General features: G+C 32.0%; 1 protein-coding gene across 1 annotated transcript; it reads left to right on the plus strand.

Annotated features, from left to right (window-relative positions):
* The first annotated feature begins 7 nt into the window (after nucleotides 1–7).
* LOC142332834 (methionine aminopeptidase 2-like) lies at nucleotides 8–16,655 on the plus strand. The gene is made up of 7 exons (XM_075379456.1): nucleotides 8–143; nucleotides 1,138–1,237; nucleotides 1,742–1,836; nucleotides 4,126–4,267; nucleotides 6,452–6,626; nucleotides 13,257–13,387; nucleotides 16,266–16,655. The coding sequence occupies exons 1-7, from the start codon at nucleotides 108–110 to the stop codon at nucleotides 16,385–16,387; spliced, it is 801 nt and encodes a 266-aa protein (XP_075235571.1). The 5' UTR covers nucleotides 8–107; the 3' UTR covers nucleotides 16,388–16,655.
* The last annotated feature ends 2,689 nt before the right edge of the window (nucleotides 16,656–19,344 follow it).

Consider the following 19,344-nt stretch of genomic DNA (forward strand, 5'->3'; position numbering starts at 1 on the left):
AATCAGTTGCGTCATCGTCATCAAGCGATAAATACTCATGGTCAGAAGTTAAGAAAAGGTTCTATCAGCCACTTCCGTCAAAATTTAAAAATCATAAAGAATCTTTAATGTGGTTAATGAAACAGCGAGACGTTGGGACTTGGGTAAGTTGTAATTTTATATTACTAAGAATTTACTATTAAGGAAGCTACTTTATATACGTATGTATAAAAGGTACATCAGCAAAGTAGAAAATTTTTAAAAGAGATTGGTTATTCATTTTGGTTGCGGGGAGCTAAACTTGATGGTATATTGTCAGTCATTTAATGCATTTAATATTCTTTGTTAAATCGTTGTATAAAAATGGTAATTCTGCGACAACTTTACAAAGGTTATTTTGAAATCTGTTCAATATTTTGTGTCATGAGCAGCTACTGTCTGTTCATGCAGTTAACTTATGGTTTAAAACATTGTGGAAACCAGGTCAATATTAAATTTTAAACTTGAAGGACCAGCACACTGATACTGATTGAAAGTTCAAACTCCCATTACACACAGTACAAAATTTTTTTTTTGTCATTTTTCTGTATTTTTTTTTATTAAAAAAATGTAGCAAGATGCGAATGTCAGCTGGCAACCATATGTTTGTGATGATTAGTTTTTAGTTTTTGATGATTTTAGTCATATCATTTTACTTGGAATCAAATTCTCCATAGATTAGGTTTAAAACTTAACAAACTTTTTAAAACATTCAACAAAGTTATTTTTACACCAGACATAAAATAGTGTAAAAATTCATAAAATAGTGTGTTTTTACCCCAGATTTCTCAAAAACTACTAAAAATACAGTTCCAGGACCTATTTATTTTTTTTTCAATTTTTAAGTTAGATTTCATGTAAACCATAAAATTTACCTCATTGTTTTGGTTCCAACAGTTACAGAATGGCTTAATTTTACCAAAGGCACAGAAATCAGGGTGAAATATTTCACCAGTAGACTTTTCTAATAAAGTATTTCTGAACCTGTGTTTGTATGAACTTTCTTCTTTATTTTCACCAGTAGAAGATGTCAAGGTGTGTTACTTTATTTATGAATCACCTGGTATATATAAAAATATAGAACAATATTTATACTTTTTATTTTATTTTTTTTTACAGATAACGTGCTCCAATTCAGAGTGTAAAAAATGGCGATATGTTCATAGTATAAAAGATCCAAGTGATGTGCCAGAGAAATGGTTCTGTGATATGAATCCGGGTAATTGCTATAAAATTAAAATACAAGTTATCATGTCTATCTATATTAACGTGATAATTTGAGAGCAATTTATCATGCAAATGGAGTTTGTTGTAACAGTTTTTTTCTTAAGAATTAAAAAAATTTTTTTAGTCTAAAGTATTTACAGAAAAACTTTACTATATTCACCAAATTTAATTAAATTAAAGTGGAAAGTTCCAGTAAAATAACTTGTTGAAGATTAGTAAGAAGTAAATTTGTATAATATAATTAGATTTTATGAGAAGTAAAAGAACTGGATTTTTTCCAAAGTAGATGCCTTAGCTGTTAGTTGGTGTTTTATATAAAATTGTCTACATGTATTTTTTTTAATATTTTATTAAAGATTTTTTTTGTTTGTACATGTAGAAATTGTCATCCAAACTGTGAATTCTTACGTTATACTGCAGATAGTCAGTTGGGAAATTTATCAGTCCATAGTCTTAATTCCTACAAGCTTTTTTGTTTATTTTTTTTTTTTTTAAGGTCGTATTATCGATTGTGCTTGGACTTTGTCATTCAACCCGAAATATGATAAATTGATTGAAGCCGTTAGAGATGCGACTAATACTGGCATCAAGGTAATATTTATTTCTTTTTAATTTTTACTTTCCCAGGAGTATACTTGTATTTTATAATTATTGATTCTTTATACTATGTAATTGAGAAAATTTTCTCTAATTGGGTCAAATTTTTTACATCAGGATATTTGCAAACTTTAATATTTTATGTCCTCTAATAAAAAAACAATTTTAGTATTGAAAGATTCTGGAGGGTTATATATATATTATTATTATTATTATGCTTTTACGGCCAACATGGGACCACTTAAGTCAATTTTAGTTGGATCTTTTCTGAGAAAGCGTGTTATTTTACTCTTCCGAGCTGCCCAGTATTTCTTCATCCGTTCAGATCTTGCTTTCTTTTCTTCATCCGTAAACACCCTCTTCGTTGTATTTTGTCGTTTGTCTGTCTTTTGTTTAAATCTAATGTTTTTGTCTTTTAGCTTTGTAATTTTTCCAATTTTATTCTGTTGGTCAGTCAGGGAAATTCCCAATTCTTTCATATCTTACTAATTTCTTTGATCCATCCTACTTCTAGCTTTTGGAACCAGAGCTTTTCAATGATATTTCTTGACAGTCTTGTTTCCGGTGTCCTTATGAGATGACCAAAGAAAGAGATTTTTTTTTTCCCCGCATAGTATCAGTAACAGGCTCTATTTCTCGATACACCACCTCATTTGGCACAATCCACCATTGGCCTTCTTTTTGGTGTTTTTTATTGATACATGTTCTGACAATTCTCCTCTCTATTTTCAGAATTTTTTCAATTCGGTTTTTCGTGATTTTGAAAAGGCTCTCGCTTCCGTAGGTGACTTCTGGCTGTACTGCAGTTTTATAATGTTTAAGTTTTGTTTTAGAAAAAAGGGATTTTTTGTTATATATTGACCAAGTTAATTTTTGGGATTTAATCATTTTATTTGTCCTGTTTTGCCATGTCACTTTTTCATTTAAATTATAAGTTATTATTTCCCCTAGATATTTAAATTGTTTTACTATTTTATTTTTCTGATTGTTTACTGTAATGTGCTCTATTACCAGAGGATCTATGGCCATTAGTTCAGTTTTTTCGAAAGAGATATGAAGCCCTATCTTTTGTGCTACGTTTTGATTTGTGTTTTGGCTTCTTGAATATTATTTGCTAAAAGAGCGAGGTCATCTGCAAATCCTAGGCAATTTAGTGTGATGGAGTTTTTCTTAGTACCCATTTTTATATTTTTGGGATTTATTTCATACCATTTTCCCATGACAAATTCGAGGGCGCAGTTAAAAAGGAGTGGTGAGAGGCCATCTCCTTGCCTCAATCCAGTTTTTATGTAGAAGGGTTGAGAGAGTTCACCTCTGAATTTCACTCTGGACTGGGTATCGGTTAAAGTTAATTTTATCATGTTTACGAGTTTAGGGTGAAGGCCCAGGTTTCTCAGAATATTCAGCATGGATGGTCGGTGTATACAATCATAGGCCCTTTTAAAGTCGACGAAGGTGATTATTAGTTGTTTTTTCCGTCTTTTATATAAGTCCATCATAAGTTTTAGGGATATTATTTGCTCCGGGCAACCTCTCCATGGCCTAAATCCCCCTTGGTATTCCCCAAGTTCCAGTTCAAGTTGGTCTTTGCATCGGTTGTATATGATTCTCGACAGGATTTTGTATGTGCAATCCGGATTAGTTTTATCCCCTTTTTTATGTAATGGATGAATGAGGGCTGTGGTCCAGTGTTCTGGAAGTTTTCCTTCGTTCCACATTTTCACGAGACATAGATGTAGGGAAGTTTTGACTGAATAAACTGATGAGTGTTTCCAGAGTTCTGCGAAAAGCTGGTCTTCTCCGCTTGCTTTGTAGTTTTTTATTTCATTTAAGGCTGCGAGAACTTCTTGAATTGTTGGCGGGTTGATATTTACCGGTGAAGTTTTAACTGGAGTTTCAGTGTCAATCTCAAAATTTTCCTCTACAGAGCATTGTTTCCATTAATTTGCACTCCCTACATGTTCTTCATATTAGTTATTATACTCCTGCTATGTACTGAAATTGTGGATAATTATTAAACTATCCTTGTATACTCACTTAGCAGCAAATTTGTTAATATATATATTTTTTCCTTAAATTATAGTATTTTTTCAGATTTTTCTTTTTGTTTCTTTATCATTAAAGTTTCAAAGCAATGGAAGTAGACAGCATCTTCATCACAGTTATATTTTTTCAAACTGCTGGTATAATAGTAGCAGTCTTTATAAGTTGTAATTTATTCCTTTAAAATTTAAAGTAATCCAGTTTCCATGATTAATTACATTATTTTCTGTTTTATTTTAGGCTGCTGGAATTGATGTTCGGTTATGTGAAGTGGGTGCTGCTGTACAGGAAGTTATGGAGTCATATGAAGTCGAATTGGATGGCAAAACATATTGTGTCAAATCGATTCGTAATCTCAATGGCCACTCCATTTCACCATATCGTTAGTATTTACATTATAGTTTTATTTTAGTTTTTTTTTTTTTTTTATTATTTATTAAATGCCATTCGTTATTAGTACAGTTTATACTTTTTAATTCTATGTCATTGATGGTCATAGTAAATGTTAGCGGTGATAGTTTTTTACATTGCTAAAAATTACACCTTTGAAAGTTTACTGACCGTGCAGCAAAACTTTCTTGTGGTTTTTTGCACATTTAATGTTTCCAGCAAATGTTATTTGGAGATGAGCTGGGTGTTAAATTTTTATTGGAGATTGCATTTTTTTTGTTGTTGATTAGAATTGTTTTATTGTATCTGTAAAGAAAATATTAATAAAATTAAATGTAATTATCAAATATATTTTTTTACATTAATATAAAGCCACTTGTAAAAGATATTTTATGGGAAAAATTATTTTAAATAACTTAACAAAATTTTTGTAACTTGTAATGGTAAAAAAATTCACTTTTTTTTAATTTTTTGAAGGAAAAAACCAAATATTTTAGCAAAAATACATATTCATCAATCATTTACAAACTGTAATTTCATTACACGCCCGGCTTTCATTGTGCTTGTTGCTGGAATTTATTCATTCGCTTGACTGTATAAGTCCCAATTACAGCTACGTGTGACCAGGATTTAAACCTATAATCTTCTGGAATGAATGACCGAGATGCTACTGCTTCACCATAGAGGTTGCCAGAAATAGTTTATTTATAAGTAGAAGGGCAACAGATTGTTGTGATCATTTATGATTATGATGTAATATTTATAATAATAATGTTATGCATGGGAAAACTGTGAGAGATAGATTAGTGTTGGATATTTGGATTGACTGTCATAAAATTCTTAAAAAAGAAGGCCAATTGAATTGCAAAATGATGATTTATAATGTTTTTGGATTGGAAAGAATTTTTGCTGATAAGATTAAAATTTTTATATTGTAGAATGTAACTGTCAGAAGTTCTTGGTGGAATGCCTAAAATAGCTTGAGGATGCTCGCTAAAGAGTTACTTTTCTTTATGTCAAAGCATGACGCTGTTTCACAAGTAAAAAATAAGGTTTTACTCATGTAGAACCAAACGAGGAATTTTTTACCAACTCCCTTTCAGCAGAGATTCAGATCAGAGTGTCTACTATCACTTCATCGAGATGACAACCAATTGGCTTTAATTACTAACTGTTGAAACCAATGCAAGAATGATGATAATAACTAATTTAGTACCCTGTTCAGGGAATAATGAAACAGATTCATTACAGGTACTGTAGTGAAAAATCAATCATTAATTTTTTTTTGCCTGGATGACGAACAAACCCTGAATAAATTTAGTATTTTATTGGTTTTTACTAAATTTTTTCAGCCATACATCTTTTTATTTAAAAAATTATTCAGTTTGTTGTTAAATGCTCAAAATTTTTTTTTATGTTAATTTTAAAACTCTTCAGTCATGATTTTTGATTTTATTACATTCACTTAAATACTGATTTTATGTACGATTAAAAAAATATTTTCTAAAAATTGGCAGGATTTTTATCTGAAGGGAAGAATATGAATGAATGATTTTTTCATTACGGTTAATTTTTTTTTTGAAAATGTTTTAATAAAAACTAGGAAAGAGGCATATATACTTTAATGAATTAATACTTGATGTGGCTGATGTACAATCATGAATCCGAAAAAAGAGGAGTCCCAGAGGCAGTCAATGGTCAATCTCCCCCTTAATAATACAAAGGAATGTATTATTTCTTCAAGTTTTGGTATTATCAACTTAGAGAACATAGTGGGGGGTTTGTCAGGATTGTGTTCACAGAACTGATATGAGGAAGAATTGTTCAACGATAAGAGTAATGAGCGACGGTAAGAGAGGAACAATTTAACTGTTATCTTAATTTTTACTACCTTTTACCCAGTGTTGCTTAATTAAACCAGTCACAAAATTATTAATTTTTGTATTAACTGAATGGTTTAGATGGATTTCTGATTAGATGAATATACTCAGTTTTATAAACCATTCAATTTAAGTTACATAATGAAATTTTTATTTGTAATGAAGAGAAGTAGAATTTTTATAAAATGACAGAATCAGAGAATCATAAATTGAGAGAGGAAAGAGAGTGTTAGGAGTGGTTGAGATAAATGCTGTATTAGCCAAATAAATTATTTTTCTTTTTTTTTTTTATTTAGGTATCCACGCCGGTAAGACTGTTCCCATTGTGAAGGGTGGTGAAGCCACAGTAATGGAGGAAAATGAGTTTTACGCGATAGAAACTTTTGGCTCGACTGGACGTGGTCAAGTACATAACGATATGGATGTTTCACATTATATGAAAAACTTTGATGCCGGTTACATACCTTTAAGGTAATACTCTTAAAAATTTTTTTGTATAAATTTGATTAATTGTTAACATTTTTATTTTTCTGGCTGTGTAGTTATATTGTTTTGTATGGACTGATTTAGAAGATATTCAGCAATTATTTTTGTATAAGGGAAATCGATGCTGTTTAATTTTGATCACAGTCAGTGAAGGAGGAAGCAAGGGAGTAAAAATCTGGTTGCTGTATCTCAAAATTTCACTGTGTATAAATTTTTTACACTTTATATAAATATATACATATACTGAGTGATATTTAACTATGTAAACAGCTTTATACTGCACATTTAGAAATACAGAGTGTCCCATATAAAACGCAATCCATCATCCATGAAATTTCAAAAGTCAAGCTTACTCCCCTACTCGTTACTGAAATGGACTCGTCCAACATCTGAACTTCGTGGCGACGCAGTAGAACACTACCGATAGTAACAACAATGCGACGATCATAATGGTCAGTGTATTGCTAGAGACAAGATGGTGTTTTCGCTAGATGAACGTGTTTTCATTGTCGAGTCATACTTCAGTACGAAATCAGCGGTTGCAGTGCAAGATTTGTTTCGCCATAAGTACCCGGATAAACCGGCTCCTAACAAAACATCAGTGTTAAGGTTAGTTGCAAAATTTAAAGAGACCGGTTTCTGTTAATAACAAGGAACACAAAAGATCTGCGTCCGTATTGAATACTCAAACAATACTTATCATTTTTCAACTCAAGTCACATTCTCAAACTGATTAGTTGATTTCATTACATTACTATTTCTCGTCAATTGTGCATTTGGGCAATTTCATTTAGTTCTGAGGGCCAGTATAAAATATCTATTATAAATATCTGATTTTTTTGCTTGATTCTGATTACATATCATTGATGTTTATTAATTTTGGTTACAATGTATGGGTTTACAACTGCCATGGGTCATTCCATACTTCAAACTTTTACTCAAAGAGTACAATGATTTACTTACATAATTCTTTACTTGCATGCTTGCATTCTCTAATGTTCTATTTAATTTTCTCAGGAAAGTTATGAAGCTCCACTAGCTTTTTTTAAAGATTCTCATATCTCCAATTTTCATTTTAGATCATCAATATAATTTTTACTTTTTTTTACACTACCGATTCTATTTTAATCAATCTTCCTCTCATAATTTGTCTCAGCCAGTTTTTTCTGAATTGCTTTGAATGAGTTTCTACTCTTGTTAATTCTTCACGTTACCTTTTCATTTTGTCTGCCCATTTGTTAATTTTCTTTTCACCTCTTCCTGGCCCATATTAAAATCGTTCAATTTTTTTTCTTAGTGTCCATATTTCACATCCATTTAGAAGTACATTTCTTCTTATTTTGAAATGTTAACTCCATTTTATGGTGTGATAACCATTTCTTTCTATCAAACGCTTTAGGCACTACTATTCTTTGTTTCGTTCTCTCTTTTTTCCTTTTTTCACTGTTGTAATTTTCTATTAACAGTATATGTATGTTTTATTTATTCAATTTACCATTTTTTGTCCTGAGATTCATCGTCTTATTATTGCCTTTTATTTTTCATTAATTTTCTTTTCTCGATATTTGTTTTTATTCCGTATTATATTATAAATCTTGTAATTTTAAAATCATGTGTTTGAATATTTTTGATCATATCTTTAACAATGTGTGTATCAAATAAAATCTGTTACAGGCAGTACTATTTCTTACTCTTTTTCATTTGTTAAACCATTCAGTTTGAGCTGCTTTTTTCCTTTGTCAAACCACTCGGTTTGAGCATCCTTTACTCTTATTACTTTCTTATTCGGGTATAATCTGTAAATAATCTTCACAACAGTTCTGTTTTTTCGGTGTGAAATGCTTTAATAAAATTCTAAGCTTGTCACCATTTTTAAATACATAACATTATTATGCTTATGTACATTTCCTTCTTAAGTGTATCATCCCTTGAGTCTTTCTCAAAAGGTAGAACAAGTTTTCAAAATACAAAAATTGGCTGTTTGGTGCCCATAAATCTTTGAATTATGTAGAATTTATTTTGTAAAATGTTAATTTATCTGTTTTTTTACGTTCATGAATGTGCAATCTTTGCTAAAAAGAATAGTCGTAGCTGGGAAAGTCATGCAACACTTTGCCATCTTTTATATATATACTAGCTGTACCCGCCACGCTTCGCTGTGGCACATTGTGGTTGCATGGATGAGAAATGAGAAACAAAAAAAGCATACGTTTCCTAGAAGTTAAATTTTGCAATACTTGTGGATATACAATATTTTTTGTTTTTCCACTGTCTGCGTAGATATAAAGGTTATCTGGTTTGCCGACTCGAGAAGACGCACATACAGTTGTCCATGTGAGAAGCAATCCGCATCTAAATTTAAACCACACAATTCTAAAGATTGACCTTGAGCTTTATTGATTGTGATTGCAAATGCCAATCGAATTGGGAATTGCAATCTTTTAAATTGAAATGGTGTATCGGTCGGGATCATGGGTATTCGAGGAATGAGGACATCTTCACCTTTGAAAGGTCCCGTTAAAATCGTTGCTTCCACTACGTTATTCATCAATTTCTTAACTGCAAGTCGCGTGCCGTTGCAGAGTTTTGGCTGATTAATATTCCGCAACAGGATAATTGGCACACCTATTTTCAATTTTAATATGTGTGGTGGCATCCCTGGCAGATCAAGTGAGTTTAAAAATTCCGTTGGATAATTAACTACTTCATCTGCTTCCACAACGATGTCTATCGACTTATATGCAATTTCCTCACTTTGAATGCTGGATTGAAAAACATTATTAAGTTGATAAGACATCTTTATTCTTTGCGGCAAGGATAGCTCGTTCACTGAGCCGATCGTGATTTCTATGATTAGTTTGAATATCAGGAAATACTTTTTCGATCAGTTCTTCTTTCGATGTTACTAAATTACAAAAATTATCAGGAAATGATATTCGTCTAGACGTCTCATCGACTGGCAGTTGTCCGTTTCCAATGCCCAGTAACTGTCGTGAGAATACCTCAGCTGATGGATCGTTCTGCAACTGGACACGCATATTCGTTGTCGACTGCAATGTACATACGTGTCGCCACAGTGTTGAATATTTCAGGCAAGCATTTATTTCATCTACTGGTGTCGTCGATCGAGAAATTACAGGCAATCTTTGCCTAAAATCTCCTGTGAGCAATATCAGAGCATTCCCGAACGGTTGAACGATTCCACGCAAATCTCGTAACGATCAAGAGCTTTAAGCGATTTTTTATGTGCCATCGTGCATTCATCCCAAACAGTGAGTTTACATTTTTGTAATACTTTTCCCATACAGGATGCTTTGGAAATATTGCATGCAGGAGTCTCGATGATTTGCATGTTTAATGGCAACTTCAGAGCTGAATGCGCAGTCCTTCCACCTGGTAACAATGTTGCAGCTATTCCAGATGAAGCAAGAGCTAAGGCTATGCCATTTTTTGATCGAACCATTGCTAGAATCAATCTAATGAGGAATGATTTCCCAGTTCCTCCTGGCGCATCCAAGAAGAAGGTCCCCCCAGCTCTGTCATTTATCATTTGCATTATGCGATCGTAAATGCCTATCTGTTCACGCGTTAATTTGGGAATGTTTGATCGGACATATGACTGAAGATCACCGATGTTGTAACTCTGTTCACGGCGTAAATCCACATCAAATGAAGCAATCTCAGCTCGGGTGGGTGCTGGCATTCCCATTGACTAAGAACTTTATTTGCATTAGCTAAGCACTTGTCTTCAATATTTATCAATGCTTTGTTGTAAGTGCCTTCTGTAAATTCAGACAAAAGTGAATATTTAACCTAACAAAGGATTTTTTGGTCATTATGTAGGGATATTATTTTCTGGGCTATATGTAGTCTATCTGGGCTATAAGAAAGTTGGGTGTTTTTTTAATTTATTTACTGTAAGTCATCCTTCTTGGTGGCTTTTTCTTTTTGTTTTGGTGTTTTTTTTTTTTAATAAAATACTGATGTTTTAGCTGTTATTTAACAGCTAAAACAATAATTCAAAGAAATTTGATACTTAATCAGTTGTGATTTTGTTTACATTGGCAACGACCATGCGGGCTCTTTGTGATTGGTCGTTGTGTTTGACATCGGCCATCTTGCATTGATCTGATTGGTTTTCCTTTGTTTACATTTCCAAATTAAAAATAGATGAAAACAATCTTTGATGTGGGTTATATATTGTGATAAAATTTGAGCTCAATCGGTGCAGAACATTTTGAGTTTTTGAAGCGTACACAAATGAACTTAACATTTTTATATATATAAAGATATATATATATATCAAGCAAATGCCGAATAAATCAAGGTTTCTTTTTTTATCTGTGGAGTAGTATTTCTACGAGGTCTGTTCAGAAAGTAACCCAATTTAATGTTTTTAATCTTTATTATTAATTTTACAGATGATTGGTTTTTGTCTTCTTCAAAGTATTCATCTCTCTTACTAATACACTTTTTCCAGCGGTGTTTCCACTTCGCCAAGCAGTTCTGGATAGCTTCATTTTAATTGGCCTTTAAGGTCCATGACGAATTTGCTGTAATGTCATCAATAGTCTTAAACCTTTCGCCGATTTTAATTTCAGAAATAAGAGAAAAATAATTTGACCAGCAGGGAGGCAGATGGAGGACAGTTGTCTGATTTTTGGCACAAAACTGAGTGTGCGGGCGCGCATTGTGTTGAAGGAACCATGAGTTGTCTTACCACAGCTCTGGTCCCTTTCTGCGGATTTTTTTCACGTAACCATTGTAAAACACTTTGATAGTATGCCCATGCCCGGTTCACTGTTTCACCTTGAGGCAAGAATTCAAAATGCACAGTTCCGTTAAAATCAAAAAAACAGAGAGCATTACTTTGACATTGGATCGAAATTGACATGCTTTCTTAGGGCGTGGAGATTCTTTGTCAATCCATTGTGATGATTGAACTTTTGGTCTCAATATCGTAGCTGTAAACCCAGCTTTCATCTCCTGTTATGATCCATTGCATGAATATTTCATCGTCATCTGCTTGTTCAAGAAGTTGCTGCCAAACATCTACTCGATGTCCTTTTTTGTTGTCATCAAATGAACAAACTGTACTGCAACTCGATGCGTGTTAAATTTTTCACTCATAATGTTATGGCATTATCCAATCAAGATGCTTTAACCTCTTGTGCAAGTTCTCTGACAGTCAATCGGCGATTTGCACGCACCAGGTAGTTGATTTTCTGAATGCAGGTGTCATCATCAGTTGAAGTCCAAGGCCTTCTTGGTCGATGACCACCTTCAATTGACTGATGACCATTTTTAATCGTGAAAACTGTTCGTAACATTGTGTACACCCAAAGTGTCATCTCTGTAAGCTTGTTTCGAAAGTTGAAACTTTTCTGTAAAAGTTTTCCCCAGTTTCATGCAAAATTTTATATTGTATCCATTGCTCCCAAAAATTGCACATTACAAAAATCGTTTTACTAACACTTAAACACGTTGCACTCAAATAATAATAACGTGAAAATTAAATGAGACACCAATAATCCAAGAACATGTGGTTGCAGAGGAGGTTATGCAGAATAACAATGCTGCCAACCACAGTCACTAAATATCTGTTGGCGCATAATTAAAATGGTTGGTTATTTTCTGAACGGATCTCGTATACTCATTCCTAATGTGAGCTAAATAATATATTATTATGTAAACATCAGAATAAAATATCTATTTGTATATTTCACCGGTAGTTCTTGTGAAATTAATTTCATTGTTTGTATATGTCTTTTATCAGAATTTAAATTCTGTTAAAAACAACTTAATTCTGTTGTTCCAATAAATTAAGAAAATTTATGTTATTCTTTATTTCATTTTATAGTTTTGCATATTTTTATTTATTTATTTAACTTCTTTTTTTTAATGAATTTGGCCGACAACCACATGAAGCAACATTTTGCATTCTTTTTTCTGATCAGACGTTTTCTTTTTTCCTCTTGGGAATCCTCGAAATATTGTAACAGTTTTCTGATCGTAATCTTATACTATTTCTTCAGGTTTTTTCATTTCTTTTAGGCCTTTTTGCACTGAAGTTTATTGAATTCTGTTTTTTTTGTTGTAAATATGATTGAAGATTTGTTTTGTGAACCTGCTATTCGTTCTTATTAAGTGGCCAAAGAATTTGGTTCTTTTTTTCTGATGGAATCTGATGTTTTCTCAGTTTGATTGTATTTGTAAATGCATAAATACGTGTAAATACTCATATTTATTACTTCTAAATATTTGTTTTCATCTATTTTTATTGGTCCAAGATTTTCCTTTCTTTATTAATATTGGATTTATTTCACCTGATTTCAAACTAAAGGTATATGTTCTTATGCGTTTAGGCCTTCCAGCTTGGTTATTATATTGCAATGCCTGATATCGGTTTTTATTGAGATGCCTTTTTTATGTAAATATCTTTTGTTGGTAGGCCAAATTCTTTTTTCTCATTCTTCTTTGATCAGCTTCTTTCTCTAAACCATGATTTAGATTATTTCCCCAAGATATTTAAGTTTATTGACTTTGTTGATTTTTCCATTTTTTGTATTTAGGGACTTAATTTATTTATCGTTACTTTTTTTTTATTTGTTCTAGATTGGGATCATCAAGAAGTTTACTGAATACCATCAATACTCATTTTGGTACTTTAGCATTTTGTAAAAGATGGTTGGACAGAGTCGGATGTACTAAATATCAGATGGCACTTAAATATCTTTGCGAAAAAGGTATTTCTTTTTTTTTATACAGGGTTATCATAAAAGAATGGTGCAGTTTTGAACATGGTTTAAATTAAAACTAAATTACAGTTTGTTTTTTATTTTTCAAATTTGTCGTCTCAAACATTTTTTTACATAATTAATAAATTTCAATATGTGCACCCTTAGTCGCTTGACAAATGTCCAAACTATACTCGACTTCTCTCCAAACATTAGTTAACATTTCTTCGTTAACGGTTGTCATCGCTTCATTAATCCTGTTTTTTAAGCGGTTTAGGTCGCAAATTTTTTGTGTATAAACAACGCAAGATGTACCCCCGCAAGAGAAAATCGCAAGGTGTCAGGGGTCTAGAAGCCAAAGTACGGGTCCTTGCCAGCCTATCCATCGATCTCTAAATTTTTCGTTCAAAGTGTCCATAACCGGTGCATTGAAGTGCGGGGGAAGCACCATCTTGTTGGAAATGAAGTCTATGAATGTTTTCGAGTTCACTCGGCTGAGGAAAGCAATAATCTGTTAACATGTCATGGTACACGACTCCATTAACTGTTTTTTCGGCAAAGAAGAAACGCCCTATTACATGATTTTCATCACACCACACCAAACATTAACTTTAGGCAAATCGCGTTGTTTCTCGATAATTGCATGTGGGTTTTCAGAGCTTCGTATTTGTGGATTGTGTCTGTTAACACATCCATTCACGTGGAATGTAGCTTCGTCTGTAAAAATTATATCGTCTAAAAATGGTTCGTTTTCAATCATTCTTGTACGACATTTGAACAGCGAAATTGGAACGTTTTACACCATTATCGGGTTTCAATTCCTGCAGTATCTGGATTTTATAAGCATGTAAATTTTGTTTTTTACGTAAAACTTTGTGAACTGTTGATTTTGGAATACCTAATTTGACGCTTCAACGGGGGATGGACTTCCCAGCACTTCTAATTGCCGATCGTCTAATTATTCACCCGTTTTGTCCGGTACACTCGGTCTGCCGGTTGATTTCTGTTTCTTAACCGATCCGGTTTCTTCGAATCGTTTGAACCGACGCGTTATGTTATTTTTGTGTGGTGGATCTCTTCCGAAATCACGTCAAAACACACGTTGAACTAAAATTACAGATTTTAATTCGGCCATCAATAAAACACACTTTGCTTGGAATTAACCAATTATTGGAATTAACATGGTAAGTATAATTTTTCTAATACTGTGTTTTGGTGATTTATATTTTGTATAATATTAAATTTTATTATGGAGTGGTCAATATGTTAATGAATTATTTGAATTTTCAAAAATTTATTTATGCAGTATACATATTTATAACTTTAAAGTTTTGATTGAAATTAAAAGTATCAGAGAAGTAATTTGAAGCGTGTAAAATGATCTGTTTTTATTTGGGTTGGACAATAACTTTCCTGCTAATTATCATTCTGATGAATGGTTCCTTTTTGTTTATCGATAGAAATAGCATTCTACACTACAGCCATATTATGACAATATATCACAGTTCTGTGATATATCAGTTCAGTAATATATCATAATACTGTGATATTTGTACCAGGAGATAATATTTATAAAGTACGGGCAATCTATGTCCATCATTCAAAATCTGGTACAGAAGAAGTAATACATTGAAATTTGACATTGAAGTAACAACTATTAAAGGAAAAACTTAAAATGTAAAAATTATCCTGTGATGTTATCTTTTCAAAAGAAAATCAAAGATAAATTAGAAGAAATACTAGATGTCATGAATTTATTCCTAGGAGAGAATTTCTGTCTGAAAATATATAGGGTAAAAAAAGGAAATGAAGTGTGACAGAAAGAAACATTACTTTAAACATTATTTTACTATTTAAAATGTATATGTAATTTAATAGGCGTACAAGGAGGAAGTCATCTGGTGTGCACAGCAGATTTTTTCCTTTACTTTCGCATTTACACTATACAGAAAAGATGACACGATCGCCTAGTTTTTTCATAAACTAGGAGAGCTTTTCAGAAAGTCAATTAAGATACGTGAGCATTCCAAAAGATAGTGGCCATCGATTATCTTTGCTGTTGATGTCAATGGTTTTTCTCTTCTGTGGAATGAATTCCTGTACTTTGACTGCTGTTTTTGACTGTTTGTTTTCAGCAGGTCAGTAGCAATATACGAGTGTTTCCCAATATGAAATTGCACAAAATTTACTCTTGAATATGTTGAAACAGCTCTAAACTGTGTTTAAAAAATGTTTACTCGCTCACACTTTTGATAGATTGTGATATAATTATGGCATCCATCTTGAAAACTATTTTGGATATTTATCCAAAATATGATGTACTTAATCATTTAAGATGTCATTAGTCTTTGTGATCGGTTTCTATTCACAGTCATCATATGAATTTTTATTTAATATTTTGCTGTTTAATCTCTATAGATCGTTATCCAGAATATTCAAAACCGGTTCTAATCGATAAAGCTAACTCGTAATAATTATCTCCCTCGGTTTTAATTTCTTTGTGGTTTTCACTTTAAAAAGTAATGATTGATCACCATACATAATTCTCTTTCATTCGTTTTTTACAAATTAAAATACTCGATCGACTCAAATGATTGCCAGCAATAGATTTATGAATGTACCTGCCAGAAAGTCGGTGTATGCTCTAGTGGAGATGCGGTAAACTAAGAACAAAGAACAACTTCAGTAATGTAGTGTGCATGGAAGTAATTAGACACCCTTCATAAGAAAGCGTGTGAAAAAATCTTTTCAGAGGATGATGTAAACTGAAACCTGGTTTGACCGTGGAATTAAAAAATAGAAAGATTTTAAATTGATCTCTCCCCTGTTGAATATTTCTTTGTAAGTGTGTTATTGTGTTGTTTATATATTTTATTTATTTTTTCAGATATTGTTGAAGCGTATCCGCCATTGTGCGACATAAAGGGTTGTTATACTGCTCAGTTTGAACATACAATCGTGTTACGACCTACATGCAAAGAGGTTATTAGCCGTGGAACTGATTATTAAATAAATGTGTACAGTTACCTCGTCGTATTGTTCTGTTTTGTTACATTGTTATTATTTTTTATTATTATGATCATTATTGTGGAGTTTTATATATATGTTTCTTTTTTGTGAAATTTATTTTTTTTTTTGCTTTGTTAATATTTTTTTTTAGTTTTGATGCGATCCTGATTATGTATCTGGATTCAGTAAGTGGAATATTGTGTTTACATTTTGGATAGTGTATTATGTGGTTTATTGAAAATCCATTAAAACAGTTGATAAAAAAAAATTGTTATTTTACTAAATTTTGAAACCCGATGGAGCAATTTAACATTCTGAAATGTCACATTGACTTCTGAAAAAAAAATGGTTTATATAATTTTTTCCATCAAAGCTAGGAAAGTTACGTTGTGGTTTTAGGTTTCTTTGCCCTCAACAGACTACTACTTAGAAAGAGAATTTTAAAGTATTCAAATAAAGTATTATGTTAAAAAAATTATTGTAGTCTTCGAGTAAAAATTTCAGATACAGCATCCACGGTGACTGTTTTCTTACTACCTTCTTGATGAATTATAAGCAGTATTTTTAGCATCGGTGAATTATAATCTGAAATAATTTTACAAAATTTCATAATCTATTAACCTTTTTCGATCATGTAGCCTTGGAACTGGTTACGCACGGCGTCAGTTTTAAAACGCTGTTACAAAATCATTTTATACGGCATCTAAGTCTGTTATCTTTTTTTATATTCACAAAGGGATCGGTTTTATTACACAATTTGAACGACTTTTATACGATGTAAAATGTTTTATTTAGACTAGAAAGAATATGACCATTTTTTTATCAGAAATGTGCTTGTGTGTGTGTCTGTGACTTGTGTATTATAATTGCTATGAGGATTACTGATTTATTTATTATTTACAAAAATAGCTTATTATATTAGCAATATATCGATGTATTGAAACACATAATAAATTATGTTATACGGCACACAAAAAAAAAGAAGGACTTGTGATCATAAATACGTCACTTTTACTTGAGGTCTATAAATATCTTTTCTGACAAATGATATCGGTAAACGTGTAACACATATCGATTCGTAATGAATAACAGTGTATAGTAAAAATGGTTTTTGTCAATCTGAATAGCCTTTTGAGTGGTGGGTTTATAAAACCTACTTCAAAATCTACTTTTATTTATACTAACATATGTTACTAATCTGTGATTTATGACACGGGTTTTTCATCATATTTTGTCCAGTTTTCAACCGATTTGCTTGAAAGTATTATTTTTTAAATCTGCAAACTATGTTTCACAAACGCAAAGCAAAAAAAAATTTCGCTAATAAAAAACACGATAGAAAAGCGCAAAAAAAATTCTGCAATTAAATTATCGTAATTTTTGTACCGTTACAATTTTTTTGTTGTTACAGGCATAAAAAATATCCAATCGTAACGTTTTTTTTTGTCAGAATCTGTTAAATCTCTTTAATATACTTAATTTTTAGAAATTTTTTTCACAAGAGGGTAGCAGCATAAGACTATGAAGGGAGGCAATTAAATACCAACATATTTTCACGGAGCGCTAATCAACCGCGGATCATCGTGATGGGAAAAGGTTAATCCATTCTGAATATATAAATTAAAATGATAATTGACAAAAAAAAGAAGAAAATTTAGGCTTATTATCTATCTTCCCTGCATGAAATTGCCCAAATACTTAACTATGGTGACGTAGTGGAGTCATCTAATTAGTACAAGAATGTATTGGAGTTTCAATACAGAAACAATAAAAAGGAAAATGGATTTTACTCCCCTCCCCCTTATGGGATTTGAATCATTCCAAATATCATTGCGTGCATGTTTATTGAAACATAATGGACGCACACTTAGATCGCTTAGACAAAAAACCAAAAGTGAGATAAAAGATGAACAGATTTGTTCATTATTTATAATAAATCATTTATATTACTGAGCTTGCTTACTCACGTATTATCCCCCCCCTCTCTCTCTCTCTCTATCTATCTGTCTGTCTATCTATCTATCTATCTCTTTCCCCCTCACTCTCACTCTCTCTCTACACAAATATATATATTTGTATATATACAGGTGATTCAAAGAAACGGGAAATTTTGAAAGTTGTGTTGGTAGCCGTGGGCGATTACCACTTGATAAGTGGCGCCAGCCTCTCTAACCTAACCTTTCTTTTCTTGTTTAGCCTCCGGTAACTATCGTTTAGATAATACTTCAGAGGATGATATGTATGAGTGTAAATGAAGTGTAGTCTTGTACATTCTCAGTTCGACTATTCCTGAGATGTGAGGTTAATTGAAACCCAACCACCAAAGAACACCGATATCCATGACCTAGTATTCAAATCCGTGTAAAAATAACTAGCTTTACTAGGACTTCAATGCTGGAACTCTCGGCTTCCAAATCATCTGATTTGGGAAGACCACTAGACCAACCCGGTGAGTCTCTCTAACCTAACCTGCCATTTAGTTGTCATGGATCCTTGGAGTGGTGTGTAACGTGCATTTGCTATCAAAGCGTTTTACAAAATCAATGACAGTGTGGAGAGAGCGCATAAAGAATTTCGCCGTTATTTTAATCTGGGACAGCACGACTGTGTTTCATCAGCACATGTAATTTAAACACGGATATCTAATTTTTATATCCTCCACTTTACATTCAGTTCAATTAACTGTTTTTATTTACAGTCGATTGTAGTATGTATCAAATTAAGTAATAATTTACTCGCGTAGTAATTACATCATAAAATTACAACGTCAATTTTTTCCTGTAACTCGACTATTTGTTACCCGATTTAAAAAATAAAATGACATTTTGTTCAAAATTAAAGGCGTAATATTTTAGAAAAGATAAAACCAACGTTTACGGAGATATAACGGATTGAAAAATAAACATCGCTGCCGTTTTGTAATTTAGGAAGGTATTTAATTTCTGATTTTTTTCTAC

The sequence above is a fragment of the Lycorma delicatula genome, chromosome 12, assembly GCF_047948215.1.
Source record: "Lycorma delicatula isolate Av1 chromosome 12, ASM4794821v1, whole genome shotgun sequence".
In the NCBI taxonomy this organism is placed as follows: domain Eukaryota; kingdom Metazoa; phylum Arthropoda; class Insecta; order Hemiptera; family Fulgoridae; genus Lycorma; species Lycorma delicatula.